Genomic DNA, 14,591 nt, shown 5'->3' with positions numbered 1-14,591 from the left:
CCAGTGACACGCAACAACTTGCTCAGGTCATTCTCTCGGCTCCCACGTGACTCTCACGAGCACCCTCGTGGATTAAGGAAATTGCAGTGAGAGCAGTTCTTAACATGTCTACAAAAAGAATCCAGACCCTAAATCATGGTTTTTCTCTGCTTAGCAGTTACGTGGCTGTCAAACAGTGACAGGTCCGACCTCCAGAAATCCACCCCACGATAGCAGACTCATCAAAGGTCTGGGTCTCATGCTCTGTCTAGGCATCTCCACCTGATAGTCCTAGCACAGCACAGGTTCGTAAGTGATAGATATGTCTCAGACGGATACCGTATGCTTCCAAAATCTGGCTTGGTTGTGCGATAGTGAAAATCACTCATGTTTGAACAAAACACTTGCCATTTACAATAACTCATTTAAAAAATGTGAGGACCAGATGAGCTAATACAGTCAACACCATTACTCCTGAGCAAGGAAAGAGGGTCCAAAAAATGCTGTAATTTGTCAGGTAATACGTGGCAGTTACTGGCAGAACCAAGATGTGAAACAGGTCGTGTGTCTCTTTTAAGGGGCAACTGGCCTGGCCTTTGCTGGCTTTTTTTTTTTTTTTTTTAAACCATAATAGCTTCTCCTTAATGAGAATACATGATCACAAAATGAAGTAAGGGGTGGCTGGATGTCACAGTAGGTTAAGCATCTGACTCTCGGTTTTGGCTCAGGTCATGATCTGAGGGTCGTGAGATCAAGCCCCGCATCGGGCTCCACACTCAGCAGGGAGTCGGCTTGAGATTCTCTCCCCATCTCCCTCTGCCCCTCCCACTGGTGCTCTCTCTCAATTTTAAAAAAGAAGTAAAAGTGGTATTTTTTTTTTAAAGATTTTATTTATTTATTTGACAGAGACACAGCGAGAGAGGGAACACAAGCAGGGAGAGTGAGAGAGGGAGAAGCAGGCCTCCCTCGGAGCAGGGAGCCCGATGTGGGGCTCAATCCCAGGATCCTGGGATCATGACCTGAGCCGAAGGCAGATGCTTAACAACTGAGCCACCCAGGCGCCCCTGAAAGTGGTATTTATTTTGCAAATATCTGATATCAATTGTTTCCTCAGGAGAGGACATACTTAGAATGTGGCATCAAGGTGAAACTAAGCCATCCAGAGTATGTGGCACTTACTGTCCCCTTGGAAGATGTCTGTGTTTAAAGTCGGCATCCTGATCTTAAACTTTGAAACTTTGACAGTAGACCCTAGGAAGTACAAGTGAGCAGAATTAAATAATCTGTTTACTATTAGCAAAATGAGAAATGGAGGAGAGAAAGTTCTTAGGTGTAATGGCCTTTCAATTGCCTAAGGGACAGAAGCAGAAAGTATCTGTTGCTTAAAGTAAACTTACCAGCGTTCAGTTGACATGGAATTCGAGTAACCCAGGGTTTGCACTCTGCTGTCACTGATTGCCTGATAAAGCAGGTGGGGAAAACACTGTGTTCCACATAAAGGAGTGCCTGTATTGGCCCGTCTCCCCTGCTTTGCATACTTTCGTACTCACCTTGACTCGGTGCCCTTGTAGTTCTCCTTATGAAACTTCACTCTGTCACTTTGCCAGAAGCTCCTCACTTGGGCACCTGTGTGTGTAGGTTTTAGGTGTGGTTTTTTTCTTTTTCTTTCCCTTTGAAATTCTTGTAGTCTTTCTCATATTTTAACCAATCTGTCTCCGTTCCCCGTTCTTGTGTTTTCAGGCAGAATACTTAGGTGCACATCAAGTTTGTGTTGTAGCCATCTTGTTGGCAGAGAACATCGCACACGGTATTTCTTTAGTTATGTTTTCTCGTCACTACATTCGGGCGTTATTCAGACATTGGGAAGGATCCAAAATGTTTCTAGACCCAGTGACTAATATATCGGTCCTACAGAGGCAGAGTCTGCTCTCCTAGCCAATTAGTACTTCCCAAGTGTGGTCATTCCTTTGAGCGCCCCGGAACTTCCATCCCGTAGGGAGCTAGTTGGTTTTGTATTCACAGACAGAGCCCAGGCTTTAGCAGGACATGAAGGACATGAGACCTGGCAGGCTGGCACAGCTGCCCTGAGACCTTAGCAGCAGATGTCCTCCCGTGCCCGCTGTGGTGGTGGCCACGCCCCAAGGCACCTTGTGATGGCACCGGGACAATAGCAGTGAGAGAAGAGGAGTAGGGTAGGGCTAATGATAAGATGGCTTGTTTTCCCATCCTTTAAGCCAGGGTCTGTTTTCTCAGGGTCTTTTAAAAGGAACCATGCATGTAAAACACTTTTGCTACACACTAAAAGTGTACCAGGTACTAGATCTCGCTCAGGCATCACCCATCTTCAGCCAACACAGACCTGGTTAAGCACCATGGAGGATTTGGATACCAGTTTAGAGTTTCTATTTGAGACGTTGGTGTGGATCAGCTTAGAGATGTTTTCCTGTTCCTTATTTGAATGAATACATCTCCTTCATTATCTTAACTCCTTGTTTTTATGTTTTTAGTAAATAAACTTTGCTACAGAGTTTTAACGTCTTGTTAATGAAGTCACTGTGGTTTTCAGGAGGGTTAGCTTGTAGCGACCATCTTGAAGAGCCCAGCCTTGGTAGTGACCCTCAGAAATCTGAAGCCCATTTTCTGTTTTGAAAGAAAACATCGGTTTTACCTTTTCTCGTCTTAGAATTTGCAATCTGTTCGGGCTGGTGCTGATTCTCTCCTTCACCGGTGAAGAGGGGATTTGATAAGAGAATCGATGGTACGAATGGATTCTGGGGTCAGCGTCGGGGGGGATGACTCCGGAGGCAGGAAACCCGGTTTTCAGTCCAGCGTGTGTCCTGTCCAGCTGTGTTGTTGGGTCTCATCACCTCTGTGTGACCCTATAAAGCATGAGCATCACGAGACTCAAAGACATAACAGTGTGGACATGTCATATGCTCTGTTAATATTATCACGTGAAACTGGTTTTAGGCATCCTTATCTGTTTCAGAAGCACCTCTTTCTTCGTAAACAATTGATGTGCCGATTATGATTCATTTTAGACACATTTGATGTAAGAATAGCTGTTGCTCCCAGGAATTTTGTCTGACATATAATCCCCCAAATGTGGAAATGTTTGGTAAATGTTTATTTAAAGTTGAAAGAAACACCAACTCTGTGTCTTGAAGATGTTCTATAATTGAAATTCTTGGATTGTTTCCTGAACTTGCCCTTGCCCGCGTTAGTGAATATTCAGTTTTATTTGTCTATAGCATCCTTTTATCTGCTGGACTGGGTCACCAAACATTTCTTACCATGCACAAAAGTCTGGGGCTTCCGGACATCACCGTCTGGCATTGGGTGGTTTGACTTGTTTGGGGAAGTTGGATTCTGAGATAAATATAAAACAGTTTTTTTCTTTTAGGGGTTTTGAGCTTAAAGCATTTCTAGTTAATTTTATATTTTATGATTTCAAGGAATTAAAAGTAAAGCCAGACCAAAATTATTTTTAAAATAAACATTTCGGGAACTAGCTTCTTGCTTCTGCTTTACCCTGCTGGCGTGGCGTGTCTTACGCAGTCCTTTTGACAAATAGGGCCAGAGAAAAGCAGCAGTGTGTCAGTGTGTCACGTTTTATTTTAGCAAGCGGATAATTCTCTTTCAAATACCAATTAAAATCACTAACTGACCACGACTAAACCCAGACCCTCTGCACTCTAGAATGGTCTTTGGAAGCCTCCCAGGGCAGCAGCCGCTGTCAGTTGGCTCTAGAGAACAATGAGTTGTGTGAACCTGGAGAAATTACTTCACCTCTCTGGACCTTGGTTTTTCTTATCTGTTAGCGCAGGGAGTGGACTAGACGATTATCTGTGTCTCATCCAGCCTCACGGTGCTAGAAGTTGCTATTGAGTAAGAAACCTAAACCTTTGTAGGTCCTAAATATGTACTTTTTCCTTGATTCAGTCTTGGGATGTGGCTAGAAACCCTATTTCCTTTGTACGTTTTTGCTGCTTAACAGAAAGGCAAAAACAGAAATCTATATATTCATTTAAAGGTTAATAGTTGCCAGGCCAACAGTCTGACACTAATAGCACAAATTCTGGTAAATATTTTATTATTGGAGGCAGGAAGTGGGGGGGCAGGGGGCAGGGCTCCAGTCTTCAAAGAGCCCGTGGTTCAGTTGAGGTTAAAGCAAACGTGTGGTTCAGAGTGAGATGCGCTAGGAGTTTGGAGTGGGCTGGAAGAGGCAGGGAAGACTGCCTGAGGTAGTTAGAACCCAAGACTGCCTGCGAGGAGTAGTTAGGGGGAGGATTCTAACAGTGAGCCAGGGCAGCACAGCCAGGGGGAGGGAACATGGGCTTTTAGAAGACTCCATAGAACCCACACTGCTGTCGTGTTCTGTATGTCAAGTGGAGCTACCCTGTCCCACCCCGCAGGATTGTCGTAAAGTGCCAGGCATGGTGTCTGCTTCTGAATGGCAGCGCCGGCCGCCCTTGCAGTGTTACTCGGGGCAGGGGTGCGGCTCCTCCCTCTGGTGGACTGGCCCTCCTGGGAGCCTGGTGTGAATCGTGGCCTTTAGCTCCTGTAGCTTCAGGAAAGGCATCTTACCCAGAAACAGGCAAGAGGGCCATTGTTTAATGTCAGAGCCTTTGAGTTTGGAGTTTGAGGTCCTGGGTTCTCATCTTGCTTCTGCCTTTCACTGGCTATGTGACTGTGGGCAAGTCACAGGCGCTCTCTGGGTCTCTAGAATGCAGGTGCACGGGGAGCAGGGATGCGCCATGCCCCGCAGGACTCATTGTTGAAAACTGAAGGTACTGGGGCGCCTGGGTGGCTCAGTCGTTAAGCGTCTGCCCTCGGCTCAGGTCATGATCCCGGGGTCCTGGGATCGAGCCCCGCATCAGGCTCCCTGCTCAGCGGAAAGCCTGCTTCTCCCTCTCCCACTTCCCCTGCTTGTGTTCCCTCTCTCGCTGTGTCTCTCTGTCAAATAAATAAAATCTTTAAAAAAAAAAAAAAAAAAGAAAACTGAAGGTACCATCCTTTCTCTCCTCGTCCACCCAAGAAAGTAGACGGATTGACAGAATTGTCGACAAGCTTTCCTAAATATATCTAAGAAGGCTATTTAAATTTGGCTGAGCAAACTTTAAAATACCAATGGAAAACACAGCTTTTGTCTTAGGGCTACTGCCCTGGAGTGGCTGTCACATTGTCACCTCCAGCCTGGAAAACACCATGAGATTTGAGAGGTGGACACTGGGGATGCAGTGGAGGAGGCTTCTGTGTGATTCCCAGCTTCCCGTCTGAGATTTAGGTTGTCTCTTCAGCCCCTCCTGAGAGGCCGGCCAGCCCAGTGTCTGCAGTGCCCTCCCAGCTCTCAGCCCCTTTTCCTCTTGGCCCTAATTCTGCCCTTTGGGGTAGGACAGAATGAGTCTCCCCCTTAGCTGCCTTAATACATTATGAGAGAGAAAGTATTGCCCCAAATCTGCTTTTCCAGGCAAGGATGTGATGGCTCTCTTGTTAGACATCATTTCATTCAGACTCAGCCTCCTGACATTTTTCCTGTGTGTTTCCCGCCCCCCCCACCGCCCCCCCCACCCCAGGAGAAAGTGCTTGTCAAGTAGGCGTGGAAGATAAGGTTATATAACCCAAGATAATGTGAAAATCCTTGATTTTATAGTCTCCCCCTCATTTTTCTGATGACGGAAGCTGAGGCCTGGAAAGCAGAAGAAATTTATCCCCAGACCACCTCACTAGTTGATAACAAAACCAGGTCCAAAACTCAGGCCTGTGGACATTCCACTCAGAGCTTTTTTTTTTCTTTCCTGCCTTGCTCCCTCTGGCATGGTACTGAGCCTAGCTAAGTGAGGACTCGCAAGCAGGTCCAGACCCATGCTGGCACCCCACCTTAAATCCTGGCATTTATTAAGTGCCAGTCTCTCACCAATGACCAAATCTCAGGATCCTGGTGGATACCAAAACTCAGTGTGGATCCCATTTGTATAAGGTCTTTCCAGCTTTTCCCCAGGAGGTGGCGCCATGCTTTTCCTTAGCTTCCACATTTCTGAGGGGCTAAACTAGGTATGCCCAACTGGGAAGACTTCTTTGATTCCAGTCATTGTTTAGGAACATTTGCTTTTTTTTTTTTTTTTTTTTTTTTTTAATTCAACCAATTTTTCTGGTATGTCTGTGACAGAGCCAAACCAAACTTTGCGAACTTAAAACACACAATCCAAATTTTGACAAGTTCTGTGCTCTAGAAGAAACCTTATCTTTAAGCAAACATTCATTAATATTCTTAGTAATGATCTCATTTTAAAAAAAAAAAATGAGGAAATTATGCTTTTCCTAGCTGGCTACTATTATTTCACTAACTTTGAAAAGAAAGAATCCTTATGTTTCTAACCAGACTGTAGCAGAGTCAGACTTGGAACAGTTTGGATCACTTCAAGGTGGATTATAACCTGCTTGATGCTGCCGTGTCATAAATATGCCCCATTGCCCTTTTTAAAATCCTTGCCGTTTCTGGCCACCTTGTCTCCTAAACAGTATTGTTCTCCTTCCTTTCTGGTGCCCATGTTTACTTTTGCTCTCTCTTTGCTTACATTTATAATCTTTGCTTCTTATGTTACATAGAACACAGGGGCAAAACCTAAAGTTCACCCTGATTCAGGCAGCTCGCCAAAAACTGGGGGCTTGGCATCTCGAGGGAAGTCAGGAACACCTACCCTCCTTGCCAAAAACAATGTCTGCCTTGGGAAACTTTCTGTAACCGAGTGTAAGAGAGAAGGCCTCAAACTTACCATCTCAAAATGCACCTTCTGGCTTTTTATTTTCAGACATTTTCCGAAAACCTTTTTATGTTAGGTACATTTGATTAAATGCTTCATGCAGGGTGACATGGAAAATTCCTGGAGTTCTAGAACGAAAAGGAAGTTCTCCTTGGGTTTGGGTTTCAGCTCAGCAGATGTGAAAGTCTGTGGGTTGCCTAGGGTAGGGTAGCTGCCTAGGGTAGGGTAGCTCCCTTTCACCTGAACGACGAGAGAGCACAGAGAGGTGGGAGGGAAGGAAGGACACCTTACGATGGGACGGAGTTCTCGCTGTGAGCCTGCCAGTACCCTTCCTCATCCCATTAATGCTCGCTGCATGCCGAGGGGTGTGGGGAGGCGGTCTGCTCCTGTCAGGACTGTTGAGTGGCGCTGCTAACACCTGAATCCCAGGCTGTTTACACGCCTGTCTTTGCACCCGCTGAGCTGCTGCCCCGCTCCTAGCGGGATCCTAAACATGTATTCCTGTCCCTCCGTATTTTCTACCTTGGCTGTATCTATGAAGTTATCCAGTATTTTCTGACCCTGCTATTTTTTCCCCCATGTTTAAAAACTAAGAAAGTTTTTTCAGTCAGTACTAAGCATTCTGAGCAGTATATTAGGATACTTGGAAACAGTAGTTTTGCACAGCAGAAAGGCATGGGTTTCAGAGCACGGTCTCGGTCTCCCTGTGGGACCAGCTTAGAAAAGAGATGGACCCCCTCTTCCACTGTCCACCTTCTGCTTAGCAGTACGTAACTCAGCCACGTGCCCAGTGTGGGGCTTTCCCAAGTGCACTGTGGACTTACGGCAACCCGTGGGACATGCAGGAACTGAAGAGGAAGAAAAGCACTTGATTTTAGGGTAATTCGTCGCATGATGGAAGTCTTCTCAGAAATACACTGCCCCTCGTCAAACAGCGTATACTAGAAAAAACCAACCTGAACTAAAGTCTCTTTTGCAAAGGACAGAGCTGTTGCCTTTCAGGCATGTCACCTGGAATGGGACCCTCTGGGCCTTCTACGGTTGATTTTGCCCAAGGCTCAAGTTGGTCATTTATAGATATCTTGCTTCCTCCTCATTTTCTGGGCTAGCTCCTCGGTTGGAACATGTAAATGCAAATCAGTGAGGCATGCCCCAGAGGTGACTTTGCCAGTCGTGGGCACTTTTAAAAATACATACACTGTGGGAGTACTCGTTTGACAAACTCACTGAGCACCTGGTGACCTCGTGCATATTGGGCATTCTGTTGGGCACGGGGGATAGAAAAATGGCTAAGATGGGAGCTCACCTTCCAGGGACTTTTAGTCTAGTGGGAGAGAGCACTTGAGCAAGGTGTTTGAGTGCAGTGATGAAGGTGTGCACACGAGGCTTCCCAGAGCCGTACTACCGTGAGTGAGTCTTGAAGGCTGACCTGGCCCAGCCAGGAGAAGAGCACGAGTGAGCGACGGTGAGGAAGAATGGAGGGGTTAGTCCGGGGCTCTGAGAAGTGGCCAGCAGGGCATGTGCAGGGCGTGCCCTCAGCTCCGTGTCATCAGGGCACAGGGGGACAGGGAGGGAGGGCAGAAACACCGCTAGATGGTCAGGCAGGAGCCAAGCCTTGCTGGCCTTCCACGCCGTCTCGACAAATGTGGGCCTGGTTTTGAGTTAGCTTTTTAGAGAGATTCTTGGCAATGGCAGACCCACTTGATGTGGGTGCTAGCCCGGGTCAGAGGGGTCCTCTGCCCAGAGCTGTGCTCTCTGGCAGTCCCAGAGCTCCCAGGTGCTCCACTCTGCCCCCCGGTGGCCTTTTGGCTGCAGGTGTTTGTAAGTTATCTCACTCCAGTATCTGTCACAGTTGATACCTTTTATATCCCCATTTTAGAATTTTTAAAAAATTGAGGCCCGATTATCAGACCGATTGAGTGTCTTGCCAGAGGAATGAACTCAGGTTTGTCTGCCCGCTGCTCTCAGAGGCTGGGAATGTGTCCATACAACTCTGGAGCTGCCCTTCTTGAGCTGAAAGGTGGAAGGTCATGCGTGCCCACCAGGGCCACGCAACACTCTGCTTTCAGGGGACGTGTGTGGAAAAAGATGCGCCTTGGCAGGAGATTGAGTTGGCAAGGAGAAAATCACAGTGGGCTTTCTCTAAATTGTCTCATGTGTGTGTAAAGTGGAGGGCGATGTCATCACTGTGACTGACTGAGTTCATGCTTACAGACAGGGCGGTCGGCCCGTGTGTGTCAAGGTGCCTGGGAAGGCTGAGCTCGCCGCCTGGCTCACCCAGACTGCTCACATACTGTAGAGGAGGTGGAGACATGGTGGGCTGGCTCTGCATGACCAGGGGCCCTTGATCTGGAGGCATCCCCACAGAACACCCGGGATGCGTTCCACAGATGCTCATTCTGCGTCCCGTCCCTCACTAACTTCCTTTCATCTAATCCTGGCCAACGGCAGGACGCTCTACAGGCAGCAGCTCCCCGCCATCCGGCCCCTGCCTGCTTCTGTGGCCTGGTCCACCACTTCCTGGGGCTTTGCATCCTCATGCTGCCCCTCTGCACAGACCGCCCCCCACCCCCCACCCCCAGTCCAACACCGTGAGGGCTGGGCCCCCAGCCATCGTCCTCACGCCTGTGGCCTGAGCTCTGAGCTCAGTCCCTGACACACAGGAGTAAATGAATGTATACACAGAGCACGAAACAGAAGGCAGAAGGAATGGTGGTATGAAAGGAACATTGCTCTTATGGGTTTATTAAGAGTAGGGTTCTTTTCTCTCTCTAGTGCTTTGCATGATATAAATAATAATAAGCACAGATAAATTGTGATGTTCTTGATACCTGTCTTCTCACATGTACACAATATTCATCCTTGAACCATGCTGATCAGGGTCCCCGTTTTGACTCCTGAAATGATTAATACATAATCCCAATCTTTGCCCCCACAGAGTATGCGTTGTGTCCACGAGCATGCTGGCCAGGTGATGGGGGCGTGAGCTTACTGAATGAGACACCTAGACTTTGGTCAGTGCTTTAAGGAGATAGCAGGTCCTCCCAGGGAAAGTTCAGAAGGCCTCTAATAAGAAAGAAAGAGAACTTGGAGAATTCAAGAAGGCAGGGCCTCTTTAAATAGAAACCTGTTCTCAGGAAGACAGAATGAAATTCAGTCCATCTGGAAGTGTTGCACACTGGTAAATATCCAGCCTTACAGTGTACTTTGCGGTACAAAGGAAATGCCCCAGCCCCTGTCTACTAGGCCTTTGCGGCCTGTTTGGGAAGAAGGGGACACACATGAAAATGTTGGCAAGAATGCAGAGAACCTGTAATAGGTGCCAGCAATAGAGGAAAAACTCTAGGAGTTGAGGAAAAAGATCTTTCTGCTGGTCAAGGAGGGCACAGGGTCAACCACGTGTTTGAAGGACAGTGAGTTTTCTAGTTTAGCAGTTTTCTAGTTTAACTAGTTTTCTAGTTTTTAGTTTAGAGCTTGTGGAAACATAGGAGATAAACAGAGATAACAATATTTATTATGGTGATTGTAATGATAGCCTGTATTATAAATACAGAGGCACCACGCTCAGCTAACACCCAGGGAGTGTGACTCCATGCCAGGGTTCAGATTCAGTTCTGGAAGATGACGGGCCGCCAGCACCCCATCCTCCCTGCTCCCCATGAACCAAGGGCTGAACTGTTAACTTTCCCTAATCTCAAAAAAACACTTGAAGTAAATTTTTATGAACACATTCTCCTTGCTATGAATAGTAGTACTATGATGCTCATTGCAATCTTTCAATATAAAAAATATGAAGAAGAAAATAAAATGACCCATAATCTTACCACTCTGAGATAGTGAGTGAACATTTCGTGCATTTCCTTCCAGGTTTTTCATAGTGTTAAATGCCAGGTGTTGGGACATGAGTAGCCAAGGTGGAACTTCCACCGTTAATGCACCATGACCAGTCTTAATACCAATTTTTAAATGAGATGAATTCAGCCCCCTTGTGTTGAAAGGATTTCCCATTACTGTTCAGAGAGCAAAGCAGACATGCAGACCACTGAGGTACACTCCGGGAAGTGAGCCCTGTTCATGGGGTAGCGTAGCCCACTCTGAACACGAGGCTGGGCTGCGTCTTGTCCCAAAGCCCTGACCGCAGCGCCCTGAGATCTGACCCTGTCCTTCCTAGAGAGAGGAGCTGGGGCTCTGGGGGGCAGTGCCTCAGTCAGGGCCCTGCAGTGACCTCATGCGGTCCGTGTGTCCTATCCTCCCTGGCTTGTAAGCCCCGATGTCTTAGCCCACTCTTGCCTAGGTCTAGAAGATGTCTTCCAGATGGTCTGTCTGCTGTTTTTGTTGGTCAATCTTTGCTTCAATCACAAGAGCACTGGGGTGATTGAAGGCTTGAGGTGATAACCTTGGTCTTCTTGCTGAGTTAAAGACAGAGCTGACTTGTTTCAAATAGCAGAACACAAAGCAGAGAAGAGTCTGGGTGGAATGACCAGTCCAGGGCAGGGCAGTAGGAGAAAAGTAGTAGATTTTCATTACATTTCATAAGAAAATGCATATATGTTTACAGCCTGGTGTTTTTGTTGATCATTTATATATGTAGCCCTGTGCTATTAATAGGAGTAACTTTCATCTACTGAATAGTACATTCTGATACTACTTATCAAATGGTATTTGAGAGGTATCCCCATCTTACAGATAAGGAGATGGGGGTTTAGCACTTGTGAATGGCGTGGGTGGGGTTTGCCACCTAAGTCCAGAGCCCGCGCTCTTTGTTCCTTGCTGGGTTTTGCATTTAATTTCTACCTTTATTACAGAGGGTTTTTGCGGCCCTTCTGGTGGCCTCTAGTACAAATACTTAGTGTATTCAAGTGCACTGTGACCTTTTCAGAGGTCAGAGGCTGCTCCTTTGGCCATGAGGTGGCCATTTCATGCACCTCTTTCAGAGTGCAAGTTGAGGGTGATACCAGCACAGATTCTTGGAAAAGGAAGAATCTCCTCACAGGGGGAAAAATGAAACAAGACGAAACCAGAGAGGGAGACAAACCATAAGAGACTCTTAATCTCAGGAAACAAACTGAGGGTTGCTGGAGTGGAGGGGGGGGTGGGAGGGATGGGGTTCGCTGGGTGATGGACATTGGGAAGAGTATGTGCTATGGTGAGCGCTGTGAATTATGTAAGACTGATGAATCACAGACCTGTACCCCTGAAACAAATAATACATTATATGTTAATGAGAAAAAAAAAAAGGAATCTCCTCACAGGAAAACCCGGAATTCTTTCTGAGCCTCCCCAACTGCTTTACAATTAGGCGCTTTCATGGAATCCTAAGTATTGAAGCCATTCTGATTTTTCTTCTAGGCTTCTCTCTAGTTGTTTTAATTGCGGATGATGTCCCACAAGCATTTATATTTATTTTTAGCTCCTAATCTTTGAGGGCAGAGACTCTCAAATTTTCCTGTATGGGAGACTCTCTCAAGTGCTTAGTATTAAAACAGCTTGCTGGGGGGCGCCTGGGTGGCTCATTCAGTTAAGCATCCAACTCTTGATTTTGGCTCAGGTCATGATCTCAGAGTGGTGAGCTCAAGCCCTGCATCAGGCTTTACACTCAGCGGGGAGTCTGCTTGAGATCTCTCTCTCCCTCTGCTCCTCCCAGCCCACTCGCACATGCGCTTGCTCTCTGTCTCAGATAAATTTTTAAACACTTTTTAAAATTTATTTATTTGACAGAGCACAAGCCAGGGGTAGGGTCAGAGGGAGAAGCAGACTCCCCGCTGAGCAGGGAGCCCACCGTGGGGCTTGATCCCAGGAGCCTGGGATCGTGACCTGAGCCAAAACCAAGAGTCGGATGCTTAACTGACTGAGCCACCCAGGCGCCCTGTCAAATAAATTAAGAAAAAAAAAAAAAAAACCAAAACAGCTTGCTGGGCTCCACCCCCCCCGCCCCCCCACACCCCCAGTCTCTGATTCAGCCAGTCCAGGTTGGGGCCAGGGAAGTTGCATTTCTAGCATGTTCTCAGGAATGCTGCTGCTGCAGGGGGAGGCAGCACTTGGAGAACCACTTTTCCAAGGTTTCTGGCAGAATCCCCATGCGTACCTTCCCATGCCCCCTATCCCCTGTAAAATCACCCTCCAAACCACTCTGCTTTTACTTCCTTGTACAAAATTAACCAGAGACATCAGGTGAAGTCTATGGTCTGGCTTCCGAAGTTAGGCAGCGGTGTGACTTGGTCTTTGGGAGCTCACTCGTGTGGGGGACCTGGTGTTTCAGGTAGTGCGTGCGGCCGAGGAGGCGGCGTCCACGCTGGCCAGCTCCATCCACCCAGAGCAGTGCATCAAAGTCCTCTGTCCCATCATCCAGACGGCCGACTACCCCATCAACCTCGCCGCCATCAAGATGCAGACCAAAGTCGTCGAGAGGATTGCCAAGGAGTCCTTGTTGCAGCTCCTCGCCGACATCATCCCGGGCTTGCTACAGGTGGGCCCTCCCGGCGGCTGTCTGCCCGGGGCTGTGAGGCTGGGAGCAGGCACCGCCCAACCCGGGCGTGTGGGGGCTTTGCTCTCCTCGTTCACCCCAGGGGCGGGAAAGGGAAAGGCAGGCGCCGGCCTGTGCTTCTAGGAACCCGTGCGGCTGTATGGCTTGGACGCCCCACGTCTTCTGTTTTCTAATGCCTCCCCTGAATGTAGCAGGACGATCTTCCTGGCAGATTAGAACTGTGGCTCCCAGAATGAGCTTTCTGTTTACTATAAATATATTTTGGTCATTTTTGTTGTTGTTCGTTCCTTCAACAAACCCTTATTGCACATCTGTGGGCCCCAGCCCTGGGCAAGGCGGGCCATGGATCAGGTACGGGTCCTTGCTCTCCTTTCCAGCAAACACTTCTTGAAAGCCTTTTAAGTGTGAGGCATTGCGTTAGACTCTGGAAGAGAAGAGATGTTTTATGGTGCTGCGGCACGATCCCGAGGGTGTTTCAGCGTGCCATGGGACCCGGTACAGCCGCGCAGGCGGCTCTAGATGGGGCCACCACGCGCCGTTACTGTAGGTACGAGTGGAGGTTTCCGAGATCAGAGGCCGAGGGGTGTTTTCGGGGCTGGGGCAGTGGAGAGGGGAGGGCTCGCCTGGGAGCCAGTTTAGAGTCAGACCCTGGAAGGAGAGCAAGATTTCAGGGGGAAGGTAGAGAGAACCCAGCTTCACAATTTAATAAATACTGTGCTTGCCAAGCACTTGGCTTGGAGTTTAAATACAGACTGAAAAATTCTCAGGGCTGCTTGGAGAGCAGCAGGTAGTCCCATTTGAGTGTGGGGCAGGGGCCAGGCCAACAGGTAGATTGCGGCCCAGTTGTAGAGGATGTGGGTCTGGACGTTCCCCAGCCATTTTTGGCTGGCACAGAGGTTCTGCCCACAAGAGTGAGGGATGCAGTTCTCATTTCTTTTTTTTTTTTTTTAAAGATTTTATTTATTTGAGACAGAGAGAATGAGAGAGACAGAGAGCACATGAGAGGGGGGAGGGTCAGAGGGAGAAGCAGACTCCCCGCCGAGCAGGGAGCCCGATGCGGGACTCGATCCAGGGACTCCAGGATCATGACCTGAGCCGAAGGCAGTTGCTTAACCAACTGAGCCACCCAGGTGCCCCGCAGTTCTCATTTCTTAAAAGGCATTTTCACACAAGATTTGTTTTACCCGGGTGACGCCTGGGTGGCTCAGTCGGTTCAGCGTCTGCCTTCGGCTCGGGTCATGATCCCAGGGTCCTGGGATGGAACCCCTTGGTCAGGGCTTCCCTGCTCGGCGGGGAGCCTGCTTCTCCCTCTCCCTCTCCCTCTGCTCCCCCGCACCACATGCTCGTGCTTGCGTGCTCTCTCT

The 14,591-nt window shown here is 48.2% G+C and overlaps 1 protein-coding gene across 6 annotated transcripts in view; it reads left to right on the top strand.

Annotated features, from left to right (window-relative positions):
* CLASP1 (cytoplasmic linker associated protein 1) overlaps positions 1-13,657 on the top strand; it is a 248,232-nt gene extending 234,575 nt beyond the window's left edge. The window contains exon 37 of one of the 6 annotated variants that reach the window (XM_081814611.1): positions 13,003-13,657. In XM_081814611.1, coding sequence (XP_081670737.1) covers positions 13,003-13,350 — 348 coding nt within the window. In that variant the 3' untranslated portion in view covers positions 13,351-13,657. The remainder of the gene's footprint in view (positions 1-13,002) is intronic. The other 5 variants (XM_081814613.1, XM_081814612.1, XM_081814614.1 and 2 more) reach the window with 5 other exon arrangements.
* The last annotated feature ends 934 nt before the right edge of the window (positions 13,658-14,591 follow it).

This window comes from Leptonychotes weddellii, chromosome 3 (assembly GCF_054177405.1).
Source record: "Leptonychotes weddellii isolate Sample4059 chromosome 3, ASM5417740v2, whole genome shotgun sequence".
NCBI lineage: Eukaryota > Metazoa > Chordata > Mammalia > Carnivora > Phocidae > Leptonychotes > Leptonychotes weddellii.
Note: the sequence above shows the minus strand (reverse complement) of the source record. Positions and strands in the feature narration are given on the sequence as shown.